This window comes from Gobius niger (genome assembly GCF_951799975.1).
Source record: "Gobius niger genome assembly, chromosome: 5".
Classification (NCBI taxonomy): Eukaryota; Metazoa; Chordata; class Actinopteri; order Gobiiformes; family Gobiidae; genus Gobius; species Gobius niger.
This window is the reverse complement of record NC_136856.1, coordinates 10,191,409-10,211,824: the sequence shown is the minus strand read 5'-3', so window position 1 is coordinate 10,211,824 and position 20,416 is coordinate 10,191,409. Positions and strand designations below refer to the sequence as shown.

The 20,416-nt window shown below is 42.2% G+C and overlaps 1 protein-coding gene across 2 annotated transcripts in view; it reads right to left on the bottom strand.

Moving 5' to 3' along the window:
- arhgef9a (Cdc42 guanine nucleotide exchange factor (GEF) 9a) overlaps positions 1 to 19,093 on the bottom strand; it is an 85,082-nt gene extending 65,989 nt beyond the window's left edge. The window contains exons 1-4 of one of the 2 annotated variants that reach the window (XM_079556177.1): positions 18,859 to 19,093; positions 16,367 to 17,882; positions 13,160 to 13,286; positions 12,974 to 13,068 (exon numbers count right to left, since the gene is read on the bottom strand). In XM_079556177.1, the coding sequence (XP_079412303.1) occupies positions 12,974 to 13,068; positions 13,160 to 13,286; positions 16,367 to 17,830 (1,686 nt within the window). In that variant the 5' untranslated portion in view covers positions 17,831 to 17,882; positions 18,859 to 19,093. Of the gene's footprint in view, positions 1 to 12,973; positions 13,069 to 13,159; positions 13,287 to 16,366; positions 17,883 to 18,858 lie in introns of those variants that run through there. The other variant, XM_079556176.1, reaches the window with a different exon arrangement.
- Positions 19,094 to 20,416: the final 1,323 nt, after the last annotated feature.

Here is a 20,416-nt window from a genome sequence, read left to right as displayed (position 1 = left end):
CCCTACATGTTCCAGCCATGTCCTAATGTATAGAATGATCTCAGACCTGTTCACCACCCTCTAAAATCCGGCACTGTCACTCAAATAGGTGTCACTTCGGGTCCGAATTGCCGTCATGCACGAGCTTAATATAGAAGGTGCAGTTACACATATGGCCTGAGGTGGCAGTAGTGAGTATAAAATGGCCAACTTGCATCCAGCCCCTTTAAATCACTAAAATAGATTGAAATAAATATAAGGCACAGAGTTTATTTTGTCGTATTATGTTTCAATGCATTTTTTAGTTCGCTTTTTATATAGCGTTTTGTGTAATTTTGAGTTTCTCTGCTCATCACCAGGGAAATGGGGATGTGGGGAACACAAAGGGGAGGAAAAAGGAAAGTGTGATCCATGCAAAAAAAGTGCAAAAAGGTAATGCAACTTGAATAAAAAATGGATTACAAAAAATAAAGTCACAGAGGACAGCACAACTCGAGCGGTGAGTAATCAGCCACAGGTATGCTGCCTATCCAACAAACTATTTTTGCACCTGACTAATTCTTGGCCGCATTTGAATTGGTGACGATGTGGGCTTGACAATATTAAACATAATTGTTAGAACAATAACAATAACTCACTGACCTACTTTTAAGGGCTGATCCCAAATTCTGCAGAAGTATTGGGCAAGAGCCTAACCGGAAAAATGCTTATCAAACACAATCATCCTGTTGTGTTTTGGTCACAGTTAGGAAAGCCATTATCTCACGGCACAAAAATGTAAACATCTGATTCAACCAAGAAGCATTCTGGGATTTGGTGCCAAAACTCCGACTCACTCAAAAAAGATCGGTGTTTTATTTGTTTTGATAGAGACTTTTCTGGGACAAAAACAAGGCTTCAGCTACGATGACAGGCGACAACATTTCAGAGTAAACTGTTACATGGCGACGCTTTAAAAAGATGAGTCAAAGATGAGGTAATGGGGACCCACTGTGTGATCCAGCAGTTGCATAATGTTTGTGATGAGGCCTTTTCTCCCACCACACACTGAGCCAGGAAGGTCAACCGTGGAAAGTTGCACTAAATAATGTACATGAGAAGTGGCAGCTGCCAGAAAAATGCGGCCCGTCATTCACCGAGGGCCCGGACGTGCAGCCTGACGGGGCAACGTAGGCAGTTAGCTTCTGTCTCATTATCTCACGGCCGGTCACGATGCACTGAAGATATGAGTCTTATTAGCGGTGAAACGCGCCATATGAACATTACGGGATATATAATGTATTTACTGTCTAGGCCTCTATTAATATTGGCATTATAGTTTAGATAAAGATAACTTTGTGCAGTCTTTTTCAGATGCCAGAACTTGACAAACTTCTACAGCAGTGATGCCAAAGTTAGTCCACCTTAAAAATGAATAGCTGTCACACACACATAACCATTTAAAACTAATACAGTAAAGGGGAGACCGGGGCTATTTGTCACACTTTTTTTTTCTCTAGAGTTCGCTGCTCATCAACAGAAAATGCCAAAAGACTCAGACCAGCATAAAATGAAAGCTTTAACCCTTCCTTGACTTCAAGTAGACCCTGCTCTCTTTTCTCTATTATATTGTATCATATTGCGATAAAATTAACCGTCAAACACAACAAAATCGTCACTATAGTTTTTAATGGAGTTTTTGATGTTAACTTGAAATTTGATAAACCTTTGTAACTTTTTTGCTTTTTGAGATAAAAGGACAATACGTTTTAAAACAGTCACAATGGCAGATGTGTTCATGACACTCACTTGATCTAACTGTTGATGTTTTCTCTCTTTGAGGTGTAGAATGTACAAATTCACTAAAATACCACAAACATACAGGCTCTATAAAAGCTCATGTTCAAATAAAGGGATCATAAAAACATACAAGACACAAAAGAAAAAATGTCCCATCATTTATTCCCCATGTGAAAAAATAACCCTGGGTGTCCACTTTACCAACAATCAATCAAACAGCTAGCTAACAAACGGCTTTAGCATGTTAGCTCTAAAACGACTCAAATCAAAGCTAAAATCTGTGTCTCTCAGATCAGTGTCTTGTTTTTTGTCTCTAACTAAAGGAAAGCTCTCATTACAGAAATAACCCAGACATTATAGTTTGAGGATAGGCACAAAAAAACATTCAAACGTGTCCTGTCCTCATGTCTTCAGTCCACATGAGAAAATTATTATTGAAAGAGAAGAGGAAAACCAATACACATATTATATATCAGTACCAGCGTACAGCGCCCTCTAGTGTGGCTTTAAAAGCAAACTGACAAATAACCCCGCGTGACAAATAGCCCCGGTCTCCCCTACATGCAAGTATGATAATAACAATAAAAACAACCCTGAGCAAGATCTGGTGATGGGTCTCCTAACAGGTTGGCCAAAGGCACAGATTTTTTGCGGAAAAAATATAGAGATATATATATTGTAGATTGATATTGAACCTAAATATATCAGGACTTTTGGTCCATATTACCCAGCCCTGGGGTGAATGTGTAATTGTCTCATGTAAAGCGCTTTGTGACTATGTCGGTGAAAGGCGCTATATAAATAAAGTTCTACCATTCTACACCAACAGCCTCTTCAACCACTGCAAATGTCACACTCACACATGTGTAACACAATTTGGGTGACTTGTCTTGCCACTATTCCCATGGCATTGAAAGTGCACACAAAATCAATTGCACATAACCAATGTCATCTATGTGCTTGCCTGCTTGATTACATTGGCTGTGTGTAAAATCAAAGCTATTTCATGCTTTTTTCTCAGGCAATTATCAGAAACGTATTAAAAGAAAAGACTGTCTTCGCGCGTTCTATTTTTGGAAGTTTGCTCGTCGAACATTATGAACTAATAAACCCAACACCCTTTTAGGAGCCATCAGATGGAATTGATTCATCACGAAAGACAATAACGTGAAACTGGAAAACCCACGGCAACAGTTAGCACAAATTAGCTCACAAACCAAGAGAGCCAGTAATGATCTGTAATTAGGCCAACACCACCATAAGAGCCTCCTCCAGCCAGCAGTGTGGCCATTTTGTTTCCAAACACCAGACCAAAGAAAGCATTAAACAACTTCTCCATGCATACAAATTGTAGAGAAGAAAGTGTTGACCTGTGCAATACAAAGAACCTAGATGGCAAAAACAGGACAGTTGTTGGGGTTGCCAAGCTACTCATCTCACAGACACATATATTTTCTAGGAAAACTAGAGGAAATATTTAGACACATATACATATTTAGACATTGTGTTTTTCTTTCACAAATGTCCCGTTAACAATGTAGATCTATAGCGCCAAATGAAGTTTACGCTACAAGACAACACTGCAAGAAAATAATTTTATTACCACAGACTTTATGCAGCGATAAGTAAAACAAATACACCTGGCTCAGACAATTGATGCTCAAAATAATGTCTAAAGTTTTCAATCTAGATAATTCTCATAGGGTATCCGATTATCTGATGGTCTAGATCAGTGGTTCCCAAAGTGGGGTCGGCACTACAGGGGGCCACCAAAAAAAAAATACATTTATTTGGACAAATGCACCAGTTTAAACCAGTATTTAGCCTACTGTCATTGCTCGATGTTACTTTTCATGTCCTTTTAGCTGTGAATAATAAGAAATTCCTTTGAATGGAGTAAATTATTATGATTTGGGGGGCCCGAGAGATTTTCTGATCAATTGGGGGACCGTGATGTCCCAGACTTTGGGAATGGCTGGTCTAGATACATGTCTTCCTGCTAAACAACAGCACATTAGCAATTACTTGACAAATAAAACTGTATTTAAAATGAGACTTTTGGGAGATCTGGTGGTCTGAGCCTATGGGATTACTCTGTGAAAACCTATTTTTCAATGCTAAAAGGGTCTCATCTCAGATGTTGGCCAGAAAGTACCCTCTTCAAAAACAATGCCTTAATTGTAATCGTGTTCAATGTCTGATCGTCCTGGGAAAAACTACTACAATGGAACATTTGATACAGTCTACCCAAAATGCCTTAGGGCTGAAATAGCACCAAAAAGTCTACATGCACAGACTGTAGCACACAATGCCGGCCACTTCTCCACAGCTGGGAATGTGTATCCACAAGGAAACAATTTTATCAGGAGTTTAAGGTGCAATATTTAAGTTCTTCACACACGCACACCAAAGAAAGCTGTTGAGACAAATATCACAATGGTGCCAATACCAGGGAGAAGAAATCTGCTGGCAACTTTTGGGCAGCTGGAACACCCCTGTCTTGCAAAAGGACCACATCTTCTATGGCATTGGTAATAATTTACATGTTTATTTATTTGTTTTACTCTGGATGCCCGACTTGACATCCTGATCTACTTATCCAGCCCTGGCACAGGAAAGCAAACTTAAACTGACTTTTGTGGCCGGATAGACTCACACTACAATTGGCTTCAACTTTACGAGAATTGTTTTTCTTTGTCTTCACCAAACTATGGTTAAACATGCCAACCAAAAACAAACTGACCCGCCCAGAGGCAACTATAATGACAGTATCCTTCCATGTTCCACCTCTGATGTTGTTGATGGCAGTATCTTGTTTCAGTTACCCAGGGTGGTATCCACACACGCACAGACATGCACACAAAAACGGTCCATAAACTAAAACAGGCTTTTCCTGCGGCGCATTTGACACAGCGCAGTGGCCTCCGGTAGCAGTAACACGCAGCCATTTGAAATAAAACAGCTTTCATAAGGAGGATAGGAACCCTCTTAGGAGTTATGTAAGGAGAGAGTCCTGTGAGCCTCTATCTCTGTGCAACGGAGTCCAGCCCCGCAACAGCATGTCGCCGCACATATGCAGCAGAGCACACATGCACACAGCTGGCAGGCACTAGCCCATTCTGGGGAACCGCCACCTGCCCCGGCTCTGGTTTATCAAAGCCCCCCGAGCATCTCTCCACAGCAGGGGCAGGGTGGCATTCACGAGACTACAGAGCAGCAAGACAATACTGAATGATATGAATTCATTGAGCAATAGTAGTCTTTCCTACACCCCCCCTTTCTCATCGACATCAAGCATCAAACAAATGTGAGAGTTTTAAACATGTCTTTCTTATATTGTCAGCAACATCAATAGTTTCAAAAAAAGCATAAGCGTGACATGCAAGAAACATTAGACTCAGCTTTCCTCGTCCCTTCAGGCCACAGTAAATCATCTGTAGCCTAATACTTTCTGGCAACACCACCACTCAAGAGCACTTTTTGAGTTTTTCCCCTATCAAAGGTCTAAAGAGCTGCTTGTGGCTCTAGAGACACTTGTTGTTTATCCCTGGACTAGGCCCTTCAACTCGATTTATATTACAGCAAACTTCGGCTTAGATAGAGGACAATTTGAATGAGATTTAAAAGTAGAATCTGAATCAGTCGGTACAATGTTTAGAGCTAGCTCACCCCAGACACAAAATCCAGGAAATAAAGATTGGATTCAGCAGGAGAACAGTTAAACAATCAAATGAAGCGAAATACAACTCAAGGTATGATTTTAATGAGAGAACAGCGTTATAAAAAGGCAAAAATGTATTTAAAAAGGGCAATTTTGCGTGATACTATGTCTCTGTGGGTTCACAAAACCGACTCTGACTTAACCTGCTACAATGTCAAGATCTGCCAACACAACATAATCGTAATCGCAATATTGGCTTTGAAATAAATTAATTTCCACATTCTGCAACGGCGCTCTTTCTCTCCCCAAAGCTGCGCACACAAAAGAGCGCACGGCGGGCTGTGGTACGGAGCTGTCGAGGCTTAGGCCCCGGAGGCTGCTTTCCACAAATGCAGCCCGAATTTACATATGACTCATACAACATGTGAGTGGCAAAAAAAAAATGGCTATACGTCTCTCAGCCCCACTGTCCTCTCTCCATCAGTGCCCTGCTCTTCGCCCAACTGCCCTCTGCTGCTGACTCATGCGCTCCGAACAAATAGACAGCATTGCATAAGTTGATTACGAAAAAGGCAGCGCAAGGTTGGACAGAAAATGAATCACAGCAAATATAAGCGCTGTTTAAAAGTCACCAATCTGCATGTGCACGCTTTGATTTAGAGTTGTTTTAGTCTTAGTTTGACCCACTTTTGTTCTGTTCAGTGCTTGGATTAATCTCGGTTTTAGTCCTGCATTAGTTATAGTAGTCTAGTCCAAATGTAGTCCATGTTTAAACTTCCTTTAGTCCAAGTTGTACTTTTATTCCGGTTTAGTCTCGGGTTAATCCTGGTTTAGTTCTTTTAATAGACCATAATCCTACATGGGAGCCTTATTAAGAGAAGGGCCTCCTTCTCTGACAGTTGACAGGGATAGCTGGAGGCGCAGCTTCGCCGGCACAGAGAACTGTCCCCTCATCTGCATGGGAATGAATAAAGCGGCTAATGCTACAAGGCGATGAGGTAAGAGCGGAGGAGAGGAGGGAAGAGGAATCCATTTAAATGAAAGGAAGCGAGAGGCGTCAGCATTAAGGCTTAATCCACTGCAGTGAGATGCTTTCCGCGGCCGATCAAGAGCAGTAACATACACCACACCAAGGATGCACCATACATATATCTGCTTTATGTTACTGCAATATCAGCTATTCACAACTAAGGTCAGTAAGGTCCATCTCAAAGAAAAAGTATCAAGCAAAATAGATTTTTTTTGCAGCTTTTAACCATGTTGTAACGTAACATATATCCTTATGAAAACCATATCTGGATTAGTATTTTGCTTCAATCATGCAGGTTTGTGTGATCATCTTCACTTTGGCCATGTATTAACCTAGTTGTGAGATGCCCCAATCTGTTTCCTGGATTTGAACGTGTGATTTATGGTGCCCCTCTGTCTCTTTGGACACCGAGTCCGTAATAAAGTTGAAATGAAGCCTTGGCGTTACTTCAACCTGGGAGACCAATTTCAGCATCACCTACCTCCAGCCAATGATCGCTTCCATGAGGGCCACACCTCCACCTCAGCCCATAAGCGTAAGAGCCGCACCTCCGTGGCAGCCAATCATCTACCTCAGTCCTGCTTTTAAGCCTCTAGCAATCATGTTCGTTCACTTCCCAGCAGCGCTGCGACCCACCTCCGCCAAATCTCTGCCTCTTCCATCCATGGCTTCTACCTGCTTGCATCTTCACGGGTCTTTCATACCACCACCAGTGTCCAGGCTCCGGGGAAGATATCCCTAACTCCAACCTGTCCAGTCCTACATTGACTTCAGTTCTTACATCAATGTCTACCAAGTGGGTCTGATTGATAAAAAAAACCTAATATTCATGTTAATAAATCGTTCTAATTGCGGCTTTTGTCTGTCTGAGTCTATCCAGGTTGAATTGAATTGAAATGCATCACAGAGTTCCCATAAAGCTCTCCTCTACATTTTAAAGCCCATATTCCATCACCAGACACACCTGCCTCAAAGGTTTATATTCTTCATGGAACCATGGAACTGTTTTATAAAGTGTCATTCCCACTACTGCCTGCAGAGGGTTCTCTATCCCATTTTGAAACCGTGACCAGCCCAGTCCCTCATTCCTCTCTGTCTTCTCTTTATATAGGCATTATAATTCTGGGGTACCAAAATAATGTATTTCAGTCTTAATTATGCATGATGTCTCCTCTTCATATTGTTGATAGAGCCTTCAGTAATGTTGTGATTATGAAAAACAAATTTCAGCAGTATGGGCAAGGGTAGGGGTCCCAAAATGGCGGACTTGGGTCGAGATCCGGACTTCCAGAGGCTTTAGTCCGGGACCCGAAGCCTTTCATCCTCTCAATATACTTAACTTCTAAGGCTGAATCAAAAATTATGTAAACAATTTGAATAACACTGAAATAAAATTGCACAATGATTGATCAGTTCTGCTATGTAAATAGACAACCTCTGCTCCTGTTTTAACATTCTCAAGAGCAATGACTGCATATGCCCGGACCCTGCACATATGTCGAACGTTACGATACAAAAGTTTGCGGACCTAATGTAGTTGGGGACCCCTGGCGTATAGGGGTTATATCACAGAGAGTGTCTATTCAATTTATTTTCTCCATAGGATTTTTGGGTTATCCTGAAAAAAACAAAACAAATCAATTATGTAAAATGCTATGCTATGAAACAGCTCATTTACAAAGGTGATATTCTGAGACTGATCAGCTCCTCCCTGGGAAATCCTCTGCTCATGGCACAACCAAGCCAAACATATAAAACGCATGATATATTTCCATCTATGGTTGTGTGCATCACTTGGATTGCTACCAATATCTGGAGAAAATCTCTACTGAGTGTTTTTAATGTCAACACCTGTCACGGCTCCAGTTACTGTGAAGATTTGCATCGCATCCAAAACTTATTCCACCGACAGAATCTCTATTTCTTACAAGCAGCCTGAGATTACATGAGATCCATCCGTACCTAATAAACAATGCATGACTTGGACCGCAGCTCATGTTCCAGTGCCATCCATCCATGTGACTGCATACATCTGCTGCCGTTATGTCATTTAGTCATATTGGACAGTATGTGGCTGCACAGACCTACATACAGCGCGTTTCCGTCCGCCTTTACATCCCCAAGGGAGAACCATGCAAGGGCCGACCGAGCGACCGACCGCGCTACAAAAGTGTCACATACAAAAGGGAGCATCTCTCTCTCTCTCTCTCTCCTCACCCACGCGCTTCTCCATTTAGCTCACTCTTAAAAAGACGAGCTAAAGATAGAAACAAGAAGATGAACAGGAGCCAGCGGTGTCATGGCAACGGCGAGATCACAAACACTCAGACCCGGTTTAGTCCTGGTTTACATCTGAGTTAGACTCCATTTACATCTTCCTTATAGACCAAGGTTTGCCCCGGTTCAGATTAGGTTTAGCGATGGATTTTGGTCTCGTCGAGTATGTGCTCAAAGCTAGTTTAATCCTGGTTGAGTCCATGATCCGAGACTACTATGAACTCGTCCAGATTCATACCAGGTTTAGTTTTTAGCTTTGACTTGATTCAGCTCTGATTGAGTGCTTGATTATGGCTGGCTTTAAATGGGCGTGGTCCAGGGCTGCACAATAACCGCAAACTAATAAAATAGCAATTTCATTGGTCGCAAATAGCAAATAAAATTAAGTAGGTCATATGGTTTAAATGTCTTTTGCAAAAAACAAAATGCCTTGTTTCCATGGACTCTTTACAAACAAACACATTTCATGGGTTTTCACATTTGTTTAGAAGCGTGTAATGATAATAAAAGATTCTGGGCATGTTACAAGTTTGATACACTATGTTAAGAATTATTATGCAGATTATATTTCAGTGCCATAAAGGAAAAAAATATTTTCTCAATGAAACTCATGGATGGTGTTGTGTCTCAGGGCTCTATGAATCACTGACATCAATCTCAGACGCCTGTGATGATTCGTTGTCAGGCTAAGCCCATTTAAGGGAAAAAAGACTGAAAAAGGACGTTCCACATTATTAAGTAGACCACCATTTTCAAGCAATAAAAGAAAGAAAAAGGATCTCTCTGCTGATGAAAAGCGTGAAATAGTTGAATGCCTTCGACTAGGTATGAAAACCTTCGATATTTCACAATAGCCTTCATCTTTGTGCAGATAAAGGCACAATGAGGACGGTTTCTGACAAATACATCAGATTAAGAGAACAGCCGCTACAAAACAGCAAACAGGTGTTTGAAGCTGCTGGTGCCTCTGGAGTCTCCCGAACATCAAGATGTAGGATCCTCCAGAGGCTGCAGATGTGCATAAACCGTCTATCTCACCCCCCGCCTTAACCAAGTACTCCAGTTCGACTCTAACCAAATCTACAAGCTTCTTGAAAATAGCAACTAAAACAAAAACGAGACGGAAAAACAAACGAGCGACAAAAAACTGATTAAAAGAAAAGCAACAAAAACAAAACAGGCAATGAAAAAGTGATGTGAAGTGATGAGAAAACAACAAAAAGGCAACAAAAAGTGATGAAAAAGCAAAATAAGCCACAAAAACATGACAAATAGCACCAAAACTACAAAAATGAAAAGTGGAGAGAACGCAAGGAATAATCTCCGATGAATTTTGTAGGTCTTAGCTTTCAAATGAGGCATTACTCTGGCCAGTAGGCTGCAAGCTCCAGTTGAGAAGCTTTGGGTACCTGGATAACTTGAGAAAATGCGTTAAAGCGGGGGATAAGAGGTTAAGGGACAATTCATTCTGTGCCAGATTACAGCTACTTTCCATTTCTAGTCACTGGTTTCAGATAGTAACAGTGATAACAGAGCACATTCAAATTCAAAACTCATCACCAAGTCAAAATCATCCCAGTAACAAAGGTCTAAACTTCCTCCTAAGTTCAGTCCCATTTGCTTCCCAATCTATTTAGTCCTGGTATATAGTCTTTTGGCTCTGACCTAAATATTTCCTGACACCATAGTTTGAAAACACTGGTGTGACATTTTCTCCCTTTATGCATTTGTGAAGTTTAATCCAAAAGAAAAACATGCCATGACACAAATTCGCTTCACGGTCTAGAGGCTCAGCGCTGTGGTTAACCGAGTGAGTCACTGCATTCGGGCCCAGTGAAACAAATTAGGATCCGCCCATGAATCCTAAATATGTGTGAACAGCCAACTTCGAGTCACATCAACGCGTGTTTAAAGACGGGCACAACACGGTGTTAATAATACATAACAGACATTTTTCAAGCCAGTAAATCTTTAATGAGCCCTTAGCGTGGGAAAATCGACAAACTCCAAGCTGATCCTCAAATTTACACCACGTCTTGGATTGTGAAAGGTTAATTTGTTTGTTTAAAAATGCAGGTCCTGTACACTTCCCATTGACAGATTTTTTTGTCTTATCAAAAGCCTCTAGCATACAGTATACAGTATACCATGTTTTTGGTGATACACAGGATTCCAAAAGTTTCAGGCCGTGAATCTCCAACATCACCAGCAACTTCAGCAACTCAGAAACACTCACTGGAAAATGTTTTTTTATTGTGGTTTAACCTCTTAGCCTTAACCAAGCGCATTTTCTCCAGTTCGGCTTTACATAAGTCTAAAAGCTTCTCGTCTATAAACAAAGACCTACAAAACTGAAACTTGTCGCTGCGTATTATGTCAAGTGTTTTTGTTGGGGTTTTTTAGAGCTGGGCAATTAATCGAAATTTTACCGTAATCGCTACTTTGGTCAATCTCAATAATCGTCATAGGACTTAATAATCGACTGGTTTACAGACATTTCTTTGGCACAAACAGGACCTAGTTTGGGAGTTGGACAATGGAAGACTTTTGTGCCTTAAATGAGACTTGATGAATGCATTTGTTTTCGTTTGAGCTGAGGTTTGAATTAAAGATGCATCTAATTTTATGAATCAACCAGATGTATTTAATTTATTATGAGAAAATAAAATTGAATAAGAGATCGATCAATATTCCAAATCGCCCAACGCTATGTTTTTTCATTGCTTTTTTTCAAGTTTTTGTCACTTTTTGGTTGTTTTTGTCGTATGTTTATTGTGTTATTGTCGCTTTTTTCAAGAACTTTTTAGACTTGGGTAAAGCCAAACTGGAGAAAATGTGCTCGGTTCAGGTGAGGGTTAAGAGGTTAGTAATGCTAATCAGGATACTATATTTTGTTATTTGACATAATCTCACTGTAATAGTTTCACCGTAATAGTCCCGACCTCCATTTTGGGAACACATACTGTACTTCAGTGATTATGTCTCTCTTTCTCTCTTTCTCACTCTTCACCAGGACAAACCATCTGAACAATGTGTAAACGTGGGAAAGCAAATCATGCACATTGCAGTTATTTAAGCTTTATATAATCTTTATCAAACAGCAACAAATCCTGTCTCCGTTGGGTCTTATTGTGTTTAAAATATGCTAACTCTAATTTAGCTGTTCGTATTTCAGTCTTCATTTCAAGTGTCAATACCTAAAGGGACTATACAGTTATACAGAGTTTAAAAATGCTAAATTAAGTATTTTCCTCCCCCTACATGTTCCAACAATGTCCTAAGGTGAAGAATGAGTCCAGACCTGTTCATCACAACTGCCTCTAAAATCCTGTCACTCAAAAAGGTGTTAATTCGGGTCCGAAGTGCCGTCATGCACAAGCTTAATATAGAAAGTGCAGTTACACGTATGACCTGAGGTGGCAGTAGTGAGCATAAAATGGCTAACTTGCATCTAGCCCCCTTAAGTCTCAACTAAATCTAAACAACATTTAACTAGGTCTAAACAAGGCTTGCCCCAGAAACTCACTGGTAACCCTTTCCGTTTAGACGTATACGTTTCCATCAAAACAAAGGGAAAAATCAGGTCATTCCCACTTAGAGTCCCCTCCTTGATTGAAAATAAATGGACAGTTAATCCGCAAGGTATTTTGCAGGTATTGCCTCTTCAAACAAAGACACTGGCGGCCATTAAGTGAAAATAATAAGGATCAGAAATCAGGATGTTTCAAGTTACTGTGCGTTTCCTTCCACTAAAAATCCCCCAAGGCCCCGTGGCACATCAAAGCACCAATTTGAGCAAAAACTGGAGTCACTTCCCGAGCACAGTTACATCAGAGTACAGTGGATGGAGTTATGCAAAAGATAAAGCAGTCCTGATCTAGTTTTCTGAGGATTTGTGGTGCGTTTTAGGGCAACTTGTAATAAAATGTTAAGGGCGAGAACATATGGGAGTACTTTCGGAAGTTATAGGACACTGTGCATCTCATCCAACAGATTTGGCAACGTGAACTGCTGAGTGAGATAAAGATATTAAACTAAGTCAAATCCGATTGGTCAAGCAGAGCACAAAACATTTACGAGCAGTAGCACAGAGAAGACAGTCATTATTGATTGTCGATTAACCCGACATTTCATACATCTATATGTAAATGATTTGTATGCTATGCTGTATAAGTGTAGGGGGCGGGACTCTACAGTGCAATCAAACTCACAGAGGGATTGTGTGAAGAAATAAAGAAAGTACTCACTATGTTGACCTGCAGCGGCTCAGAGCCTGGTCTCAAAAGGCGCCTTCTTCTGCAGCTTCCAGATCTTAGACGCACAGATGAGGACTGTCCTATGTCTGTGGAAGGAAAAATGCTCCAAAATTAATTACAAACTGTGGAAAAAGTCTTATAATTTCGCAAAATAGAAATGCGAAAATGCCTTTGTACCTGATTGTGGCAGCCGCAGAGCCAGGGCGGTTAAAGTGCTGCTGGGCAGAGGAAGGGATCGGCACCGCTGGAGGGAGGTTTTCAGCGGGGGCTCTAGAGGGGACACCCCCGGGGGACGGGACAAGGCCTACAGGGCACTCAACAGTTAGGATCCAACAATAGCACCAGATGGAGATGTCTACGGGCTATTACACATATAAAAGGTTAACATGCACACACTACACTGGCGATGTTCTAGACCTGGATTAGTGCTTTTTCACAGATGTCTTGGTCTTCTCTGCATTAAGTCATGAGCTAGTCTTGGTTTGTATTAACTTATCCTGACCATGTTTAGGTTTGTTCAGATTTGACCCCAGTAGAGACTCTGTTTAGGCCTGGTTTATTCTTGCTTTCATCCAAAATTTGGCTTATTTACATCTGATTTATATAGGCACTGGCTTATTCATAGCTTTATCCATTTACCCTCCTTTGTGTGCAGGATTTTATTGCACAAAATGTCATTGCTGATTTATTCCTGGTTGCAGTCCAAACTTTGTCCCAGTTCAGTCCTGGTGTTGCCACAAGGCTAGCTCTCTCAAATCCCTCCTCTTACTCCTCTGACCCCCTTTTTCCCTGTAAATATTTTTTTACCTCAGCTCCCTCGAAGCACACACCCTAAAGCTTGCTCATCAGATCATTCATCATACCAACCAGAACTATCCAGGTTAAAACAAACTGACTCGGCGTTTGGGCAATGGGTGGAAGAGCTCGTGGGTGCAATGAAGCTGAAAATTGGCCACACAGAAAGACTTAGGAGCGGAACAAGTCACGAGGAGAGGAAAGCAAAGCGAAAGTAGGAGGAGGTGAACTGAGGGAAACCCAGAAAACAGTGTAAATGGGCCAGAGCGTGCATGCATTGTTGCAGCATAAATACTGGGTTAGTACCAAAGCCTGCCCTTCAAAAACTCTGTGGACACATAATGGAACGGAGCTATTTTTATCAACACTCGAGACTACAGTAGATACTCTGCTCTTGTACTATTATTCAATCTTTACAGAACCTACATTTCTGCAACAAACATGTGCAAATACCCCAGTTTTAAGCAGCTGGACTGTTTATGACCTTTTTTTAACCTTGAATTTGTGTCATAACCCAACATTTTGCCTGTTGGACGTCTTACTCTGTGGTGGAGCTCCGTGATCTGCGTCTCCCTAGTAACACTGGTCTCTATGACGGAGCAGGGCCTCGGCCGCGCAGCCGTCCGTCGCAGCCCCGGTGAGAGGTGCACACTGGGAGCGGGTCTTCGCCTCCTCCTGCACAGGGAGCCCACCTCGCTGTAGTGGCTGTAGTAGTCCCGGCTCGGCTCCGGTCTGCGCAGGTCCAAGATGACGGAGGAGGGGCGCGGGCGGAGGTGGGCCGGTCTACAGGTACGGTCCAGGCTCGAGTGGAGCGCGGCGGGACAGGGCTGTCTGACAGAGCTGCCTGTCTGCTGGGCAATCTGCTCACACAGCTGGGGTTGGCACAGACACTCAGGGTTTGGTGCACAATATGGTACAATAATATAGACTTTGGATGGGGGGATGCTACTCTCGAGTTGTGGTTTTAAATTCCGAGAGAAGACTTTGTATTTGTACCTAAAAATTGACACATTTTTTAGCCTGAGTCAAAATGGATTGATGTATTTGTTTATTTTTTTCAATTTGCTGCATAGTAATAACGCGGTAGAATGGAGATAACTAGGAAGATTTTATTTCTATATGATTACCAAGATAATTGTTAAATTGGTAAATAGTCAATTACTAGCAAACATTTCTAGAAAACAAATCTATAAAGAAAGATTTCTAGAATTTGACAGTATTTCAACTGGGTTTGGATTAGGAATAATCATATTACCATGAAATAAATTATGTGTATGTCCTGTTTTCATTTATTTCCTAAATATATATATATATACACTGCACATACAGCATTCAGTGTTATGCCAACCCTGTTACCAGGCTACGAGTAATAGTAAAAGTAATATACAGTATTTTCTAGTAATATACTGCAACATCTATATGAAAATGCTACAGGACTTTTGCAATAGTTAGTGTATCTTGCAGATGTACACTGATATTTTGTTTATCTATAAGCAACTTCCCAAGGCAACAGGCGGATAGCATCAGCTACAAACATATTTTGTTGAATAGCAATGTCCCGACCAAGCCACATGAGCTCATTGGCCACTTTATCACTATAGCACTACTAGACAGGCAGAGGTCTGTTAGATTGACAAAGTGCAAAACATATTTACGGCTTCATGTGTCAGATGTGTCAGATGGATACAGTCGTAAAGGGAATCTTTATTTGCTGTCACTCACTACTTTTGATCAAAGACTTTTAGGCCATCAATCATTAAGCAGTTACTTTGAATAAGCCAAAAAAACTCAAAAAGTATTAAAATATCAGAGCTTAGAAAGAATCCTTTACCACTGTGTCAACTAATGTCTGTGCGACTGACTGGTCTTATAACTTTCCAAATGACAATAGCCCCGCTTAATAGCACCATCTCAAATACAGTTTTCCAGCCTTGCATAATCAGGCGCGATGATAGTGTGCTGAGTACCAGGATGTCACATTGCATCTCGTCATGGGGAGTTTGGGCTAACGTGTCCTGACTCGCTGTTGCGACGGGGAGGGGGTGACTAATGTCTTCAGTGGAGTGTGAGGCGAAGACTGCCGTCACTAACCTCCAGGGCTGCCACGGTCACACATGGACAGCTCTGTGGGAATATAAAGGCTTTTCCGACCATCATAAAACACAGGAAAAACTGCCACTTTGACACTGAAGTCCCTCTGGTGGCCAATAGAGGGAGCAAAAGGACAACTGCAGTGGCCAATCAGTCGGTTTGCTGAATGTTTAATGTTTTTGTTTTGCTTTGGTAAATGGGACACACCTAAAAATTTGATCTGCATTAGATGAGTAATAGCTTTTTAAGTATCTGGTTTAAGCAAAAATGTCTACACAGTAAATTACTTGCGCAGTATTTGTCTACTTTCCACTTGTTTTGAAGCATGTAGCGATGATATTATGAGTTTTAGTTAATGACGTGGTAAGAGGCTGCAATGAGATGAGGTTATGGCATGGATGTGGTCAATATTGCGCAAAGAAGTGGCTCCTTCACAAAACAGATTAATAAATATTTGAAAAGGAGATTAAACATAAAGTTGTACTGCAGGGCTCATACCTTAAATATTTCCTCCGTGGAGTCGGACGCTGGGACACTATTGGTCGTGCTGTCTTTGTCGCCGTGTTGTGATTGGACATGTACTTCCTGTATCTTTGCGGCGTCAGGTGGAGCATCCCTGGAATCCGGCTCATTTCCTGTCTGTCCCTCGGCCTTTTCCTCCTCGATCTTTAAAGGATCTGCCTCTGTTTTAGTGTCTGTGCTAAGACCGTTTCCCACAACATCATGAATCTCTGTGTGTTGGTTTTGAAGGCCGTTAACAGCGTGAGGTCCTGATTGGGTCTTCACGAGCTTTTGAGATCCTTTCCTGGGACGTCCTGTGGCCTGAATGCTGAAGCTGCCTGAAGATTTGGTGGTGTGTGGGGAGGCCGGGGCCTCTGGGTGGATGGCCAGAGACACGGTGTGGATGCTGTTGGCTGTGCACTGAGGGGTTCGCGGAGCGCTCATTGCGCTCTTCTCTCCCTCTGGAGGAGAGAAGGAGCGTGTGGTGGTCCGCCATTTTCTGGCCGTTTCTGCTACACTGTTAAAAAATTTGAACAACCCCCCAAAGTGGCCCTTGCTGTCCGAGTGCTTGGGCAGAGACTGCTGAAAGTCCTTCACCGTCTCAAAGTCCACAGATCCAAAGTCTGAGTCCAGAGTTTTATCAAGAGAGGGCAGCTCTGAGTCAAAGCTCCTTTCTGAATAAGCAGCGTTGGTTTTCCCCAAAAGGGAAATCCTCCGCAGATAACTCCACACATCCTTTTGTCTCCTTCCTGTGCTCCGATGGGTACTGGGACTGTCTCTGGTGTTTGCCTCCTCACATCCCGAAACTTTGTTGCAGTTGGATGAATTGTTTTGGTTTCTTTTGGTGTAGCAGACCCTCTCTGAAGGAGGTTTAACTCCATTCTGAGCTGTGGAGTCCCCTGCAACAGAGGTCTGAGTGGTCTCCGTAGGAGCAGTGAGATCCAGGTCCTCAAATGAGCAGTCAAAGTCACCTGTGTATCCAGCGTACGAGTGCCTTTTGCTCCGGTTTCGCAGTGTGCCCCTGCTGTGCTGCTGAGGCGTGCCAATTTCATGACAGAACGACTCCTCATCCACCAACGAGGTGCTGAATTTGGTGGATAACTTTCCTTTGCTCCTGAATACAGAGGGTGATTTGAGTTTCTTGAAGGAGCGCACTTTGTCAGCAAATGTGAGTTTGGGGATGGGCTCTCCAGGCAGGATCATGGAGTGAGGCCTTCGCTCCAGCTCTGGAACCCCTTTCTTTCGGTTCAGGATTCTCCAGATGCCCCCCGTGGTGCGGGGCCTGCGGTTCACCTCCTGCCTGTCCCGAAGAGGGCTGTCCCCCGGCGTCTCTGTGGGACCAGCGTCCTGAATACAGACAGAGCTGCTCTCATTGGCCACGTCCACAGAAACGTTAAAGACCTTGTTGACAAACCCATTTGGGTTGGTGCACTCCGGGGCAGAGCTGTCTGTCTGCTCCATCCTCGGTCTCCTCTGTGTCAGCTCTTCATCATGAGTCACTCCGCTTTCTCACCTAAAAACAAACAAACAAACAATAAAAACAAGGCATACAATCTTTACTCATTTGTTTATTTTGAAGAGTGCTGCAATAAGACACAGTATCTAAAATGCATTATGTAATTATAGTATTTTACACTGCCAGGCCTGCATTTATCTCCATGGGCGGCGTAAAGATTGAGATGCAGACCGGTGCTAAACACAAAAACACTATCTCTTTCTCTTGGGCAGAGGTTTAATGAGTCAACACTGCCTCCCCCCGCCCCCCGCCTCAAAGTCAGTCATTCCTTTTCAAAGTAATTATTTCAGAAACTCTGACCACCATTTAACCAGGAGGCAGCGTTACCATGGAAACACTCACTACTGAGGCCAGACGTGATGACGTGACAGGGGCTCACGTCAAATGCTCCACAGAGGGAGAGGATGCAAAGGCAAACACTGCAACAACTCACTGCAATAATTGTGATTTAATGCAAAGAGCTGTATGGTTTGTCACAGTTAATGGCGTCTCCAAACAGAACTGAAAAATAGACTCTCAGGAAGAATTAAACAACTTGGCTAAAAATGTCATTAATATATGAAAATGTAATCATAAAACATGTATATTAGCAATGCTGCAGCTGGGGATCATATCAGACTCTAAGTAGTATTAGCGTCACTTGTTACTTCTAGGCTACTTCAGTAAAATCTGTTCCACATACTTCGACGTGATAACCTCTATCATATCGAGCTGTCAAAGGGCTACTTTTCTTAGTCGTGACGCTACCCTGAGTTATCGTTCTGATCGGAAACAGACTTTCCAACGACACTGACAGCGAAAGTAGAACAAACTACGAAATGAAATTAAAAAACATGCGCGGAAACGTTTCCTCAACTTTGCGAAGATCCCGCTCGTATCAGTGAATCAGGAAACGCGGACACTTTGCATTATTTTTTACGACAACTATGAATAAACTTTCCACTTTACGTCATCTGTTGCAAAGTAAACTTACCATTAAAATACGTCCCCGTTCCAAACAGCCATCCCCGAAGCCGTCCGCAAAAGCCGCACTGACGGCCGACTTTACGCACACGCCGGTCAGGGCTGTGGTGGACGCAGCCGCTCACAAAGTTTTATCCATGAGTTCAGTCCGAAGTTATGCCGAGGACAGCCACTCAGAGCGGGTCACATGTGGAGGCGAACCGCTCCTCTCCGTGCGCTATCATCAAACTGCGAGAAAGTCCCGAAGAAAACTGAAGGGACGGAGCGCCGTGAACTCTTGGCCCCCGCGCGGCGGCAGACGCAGCAGACGCAGCAGACGCAGCAGCAGACGCCGACACTGTGGTTTGTGATAAAAAGCTCTCGCGCAGACAGGACAGCGGCTGCAGACACTACAATAGTCGCGCAGACGTAGCCCACGGACGCACATGCACGAGCTCGGAGGAGGACACACCTTGCATGAAAACTTACTGTTTGCTTAAAGGCTATTATACTCGGATTTTATCATGCTAATCCGTGTTTATTTTGGGGGGGAATTTTACGTGGGATTAACGTGGATTTAAATGTTTTATTTTCTTAAAGCTATAGGCTTCATTTAAATGGATATGGGAAAGCTTGAAAGAATAATAACATTTTAACAGGATTTCCACAAGGAGACATGCATTTAAAAAAAAAAGTATCAACAATCAAAGCAGTGCACTTTGTAGACTCGCTAAAGTGGTTCCTGAAAACAGAGCCCAAACAGACAGGCATGAGAGAGGGATTATTACTAATTACACATGAGTTAACACATTGATTGATAAATGAATGGATTATATTAAAAAAGAAGGGAAAGAAGTTAATTAAAGAGGGGGTGTTGTGCTTTGCAGGTAGTTTGTTAGAATCTCAAACACGTATCTTACATTTTGTTGGTTCGACAAAACAAAAAAATATCTAATAGTTTAAATTCCTGATTTTAACCATAGCCGTTTAATGGGCGCTACGAATGTCTATCACAGATATGTGACTCGCCAAGTGACGACAAACTCTTTGGTTGTTCCCAGACCCAAAAGTAACTCAATAAAAAGAACTGTTCTGTACAGAGGAGCAAACGCCTGGAACGCGTTTCCTTTTAATATCAGAAATACTAAGAGTAAACCACACTTTAAGCTGAAAGTAAAAGGTCAATTAGCTCAGTACATGTGAGCATAGTCACCGTGTGTTATATGTGTCCTATAAGGTTGCATGATTATATGAAATGTGTAATGTTCATGTATTCTATTTTAAACTGTTTTTGTAATTTTTTTATTGTGTCAGGACCCCGGGAAGACTGGCAAACCACTTGTGGGCGCTAATGGGGATCCTAATAAATAATAAAGAATAGAGGCCAATCGTATCAATAGTATCCGATGACGTATGATGTACCCGCTGTAAACTTTCAAGCCAAAGTATTTAGAAACACGGTCTAAAGCTTTAATCGAAGGATGGCGTCGCGTCTGCTGCTGTTCATGTTGGATCTGAAAATAAACGTTTACATTTTTTTAATCTGTAAAACAAGTGACAAATTACTCGTATGTCGAATAGCTCGTCAT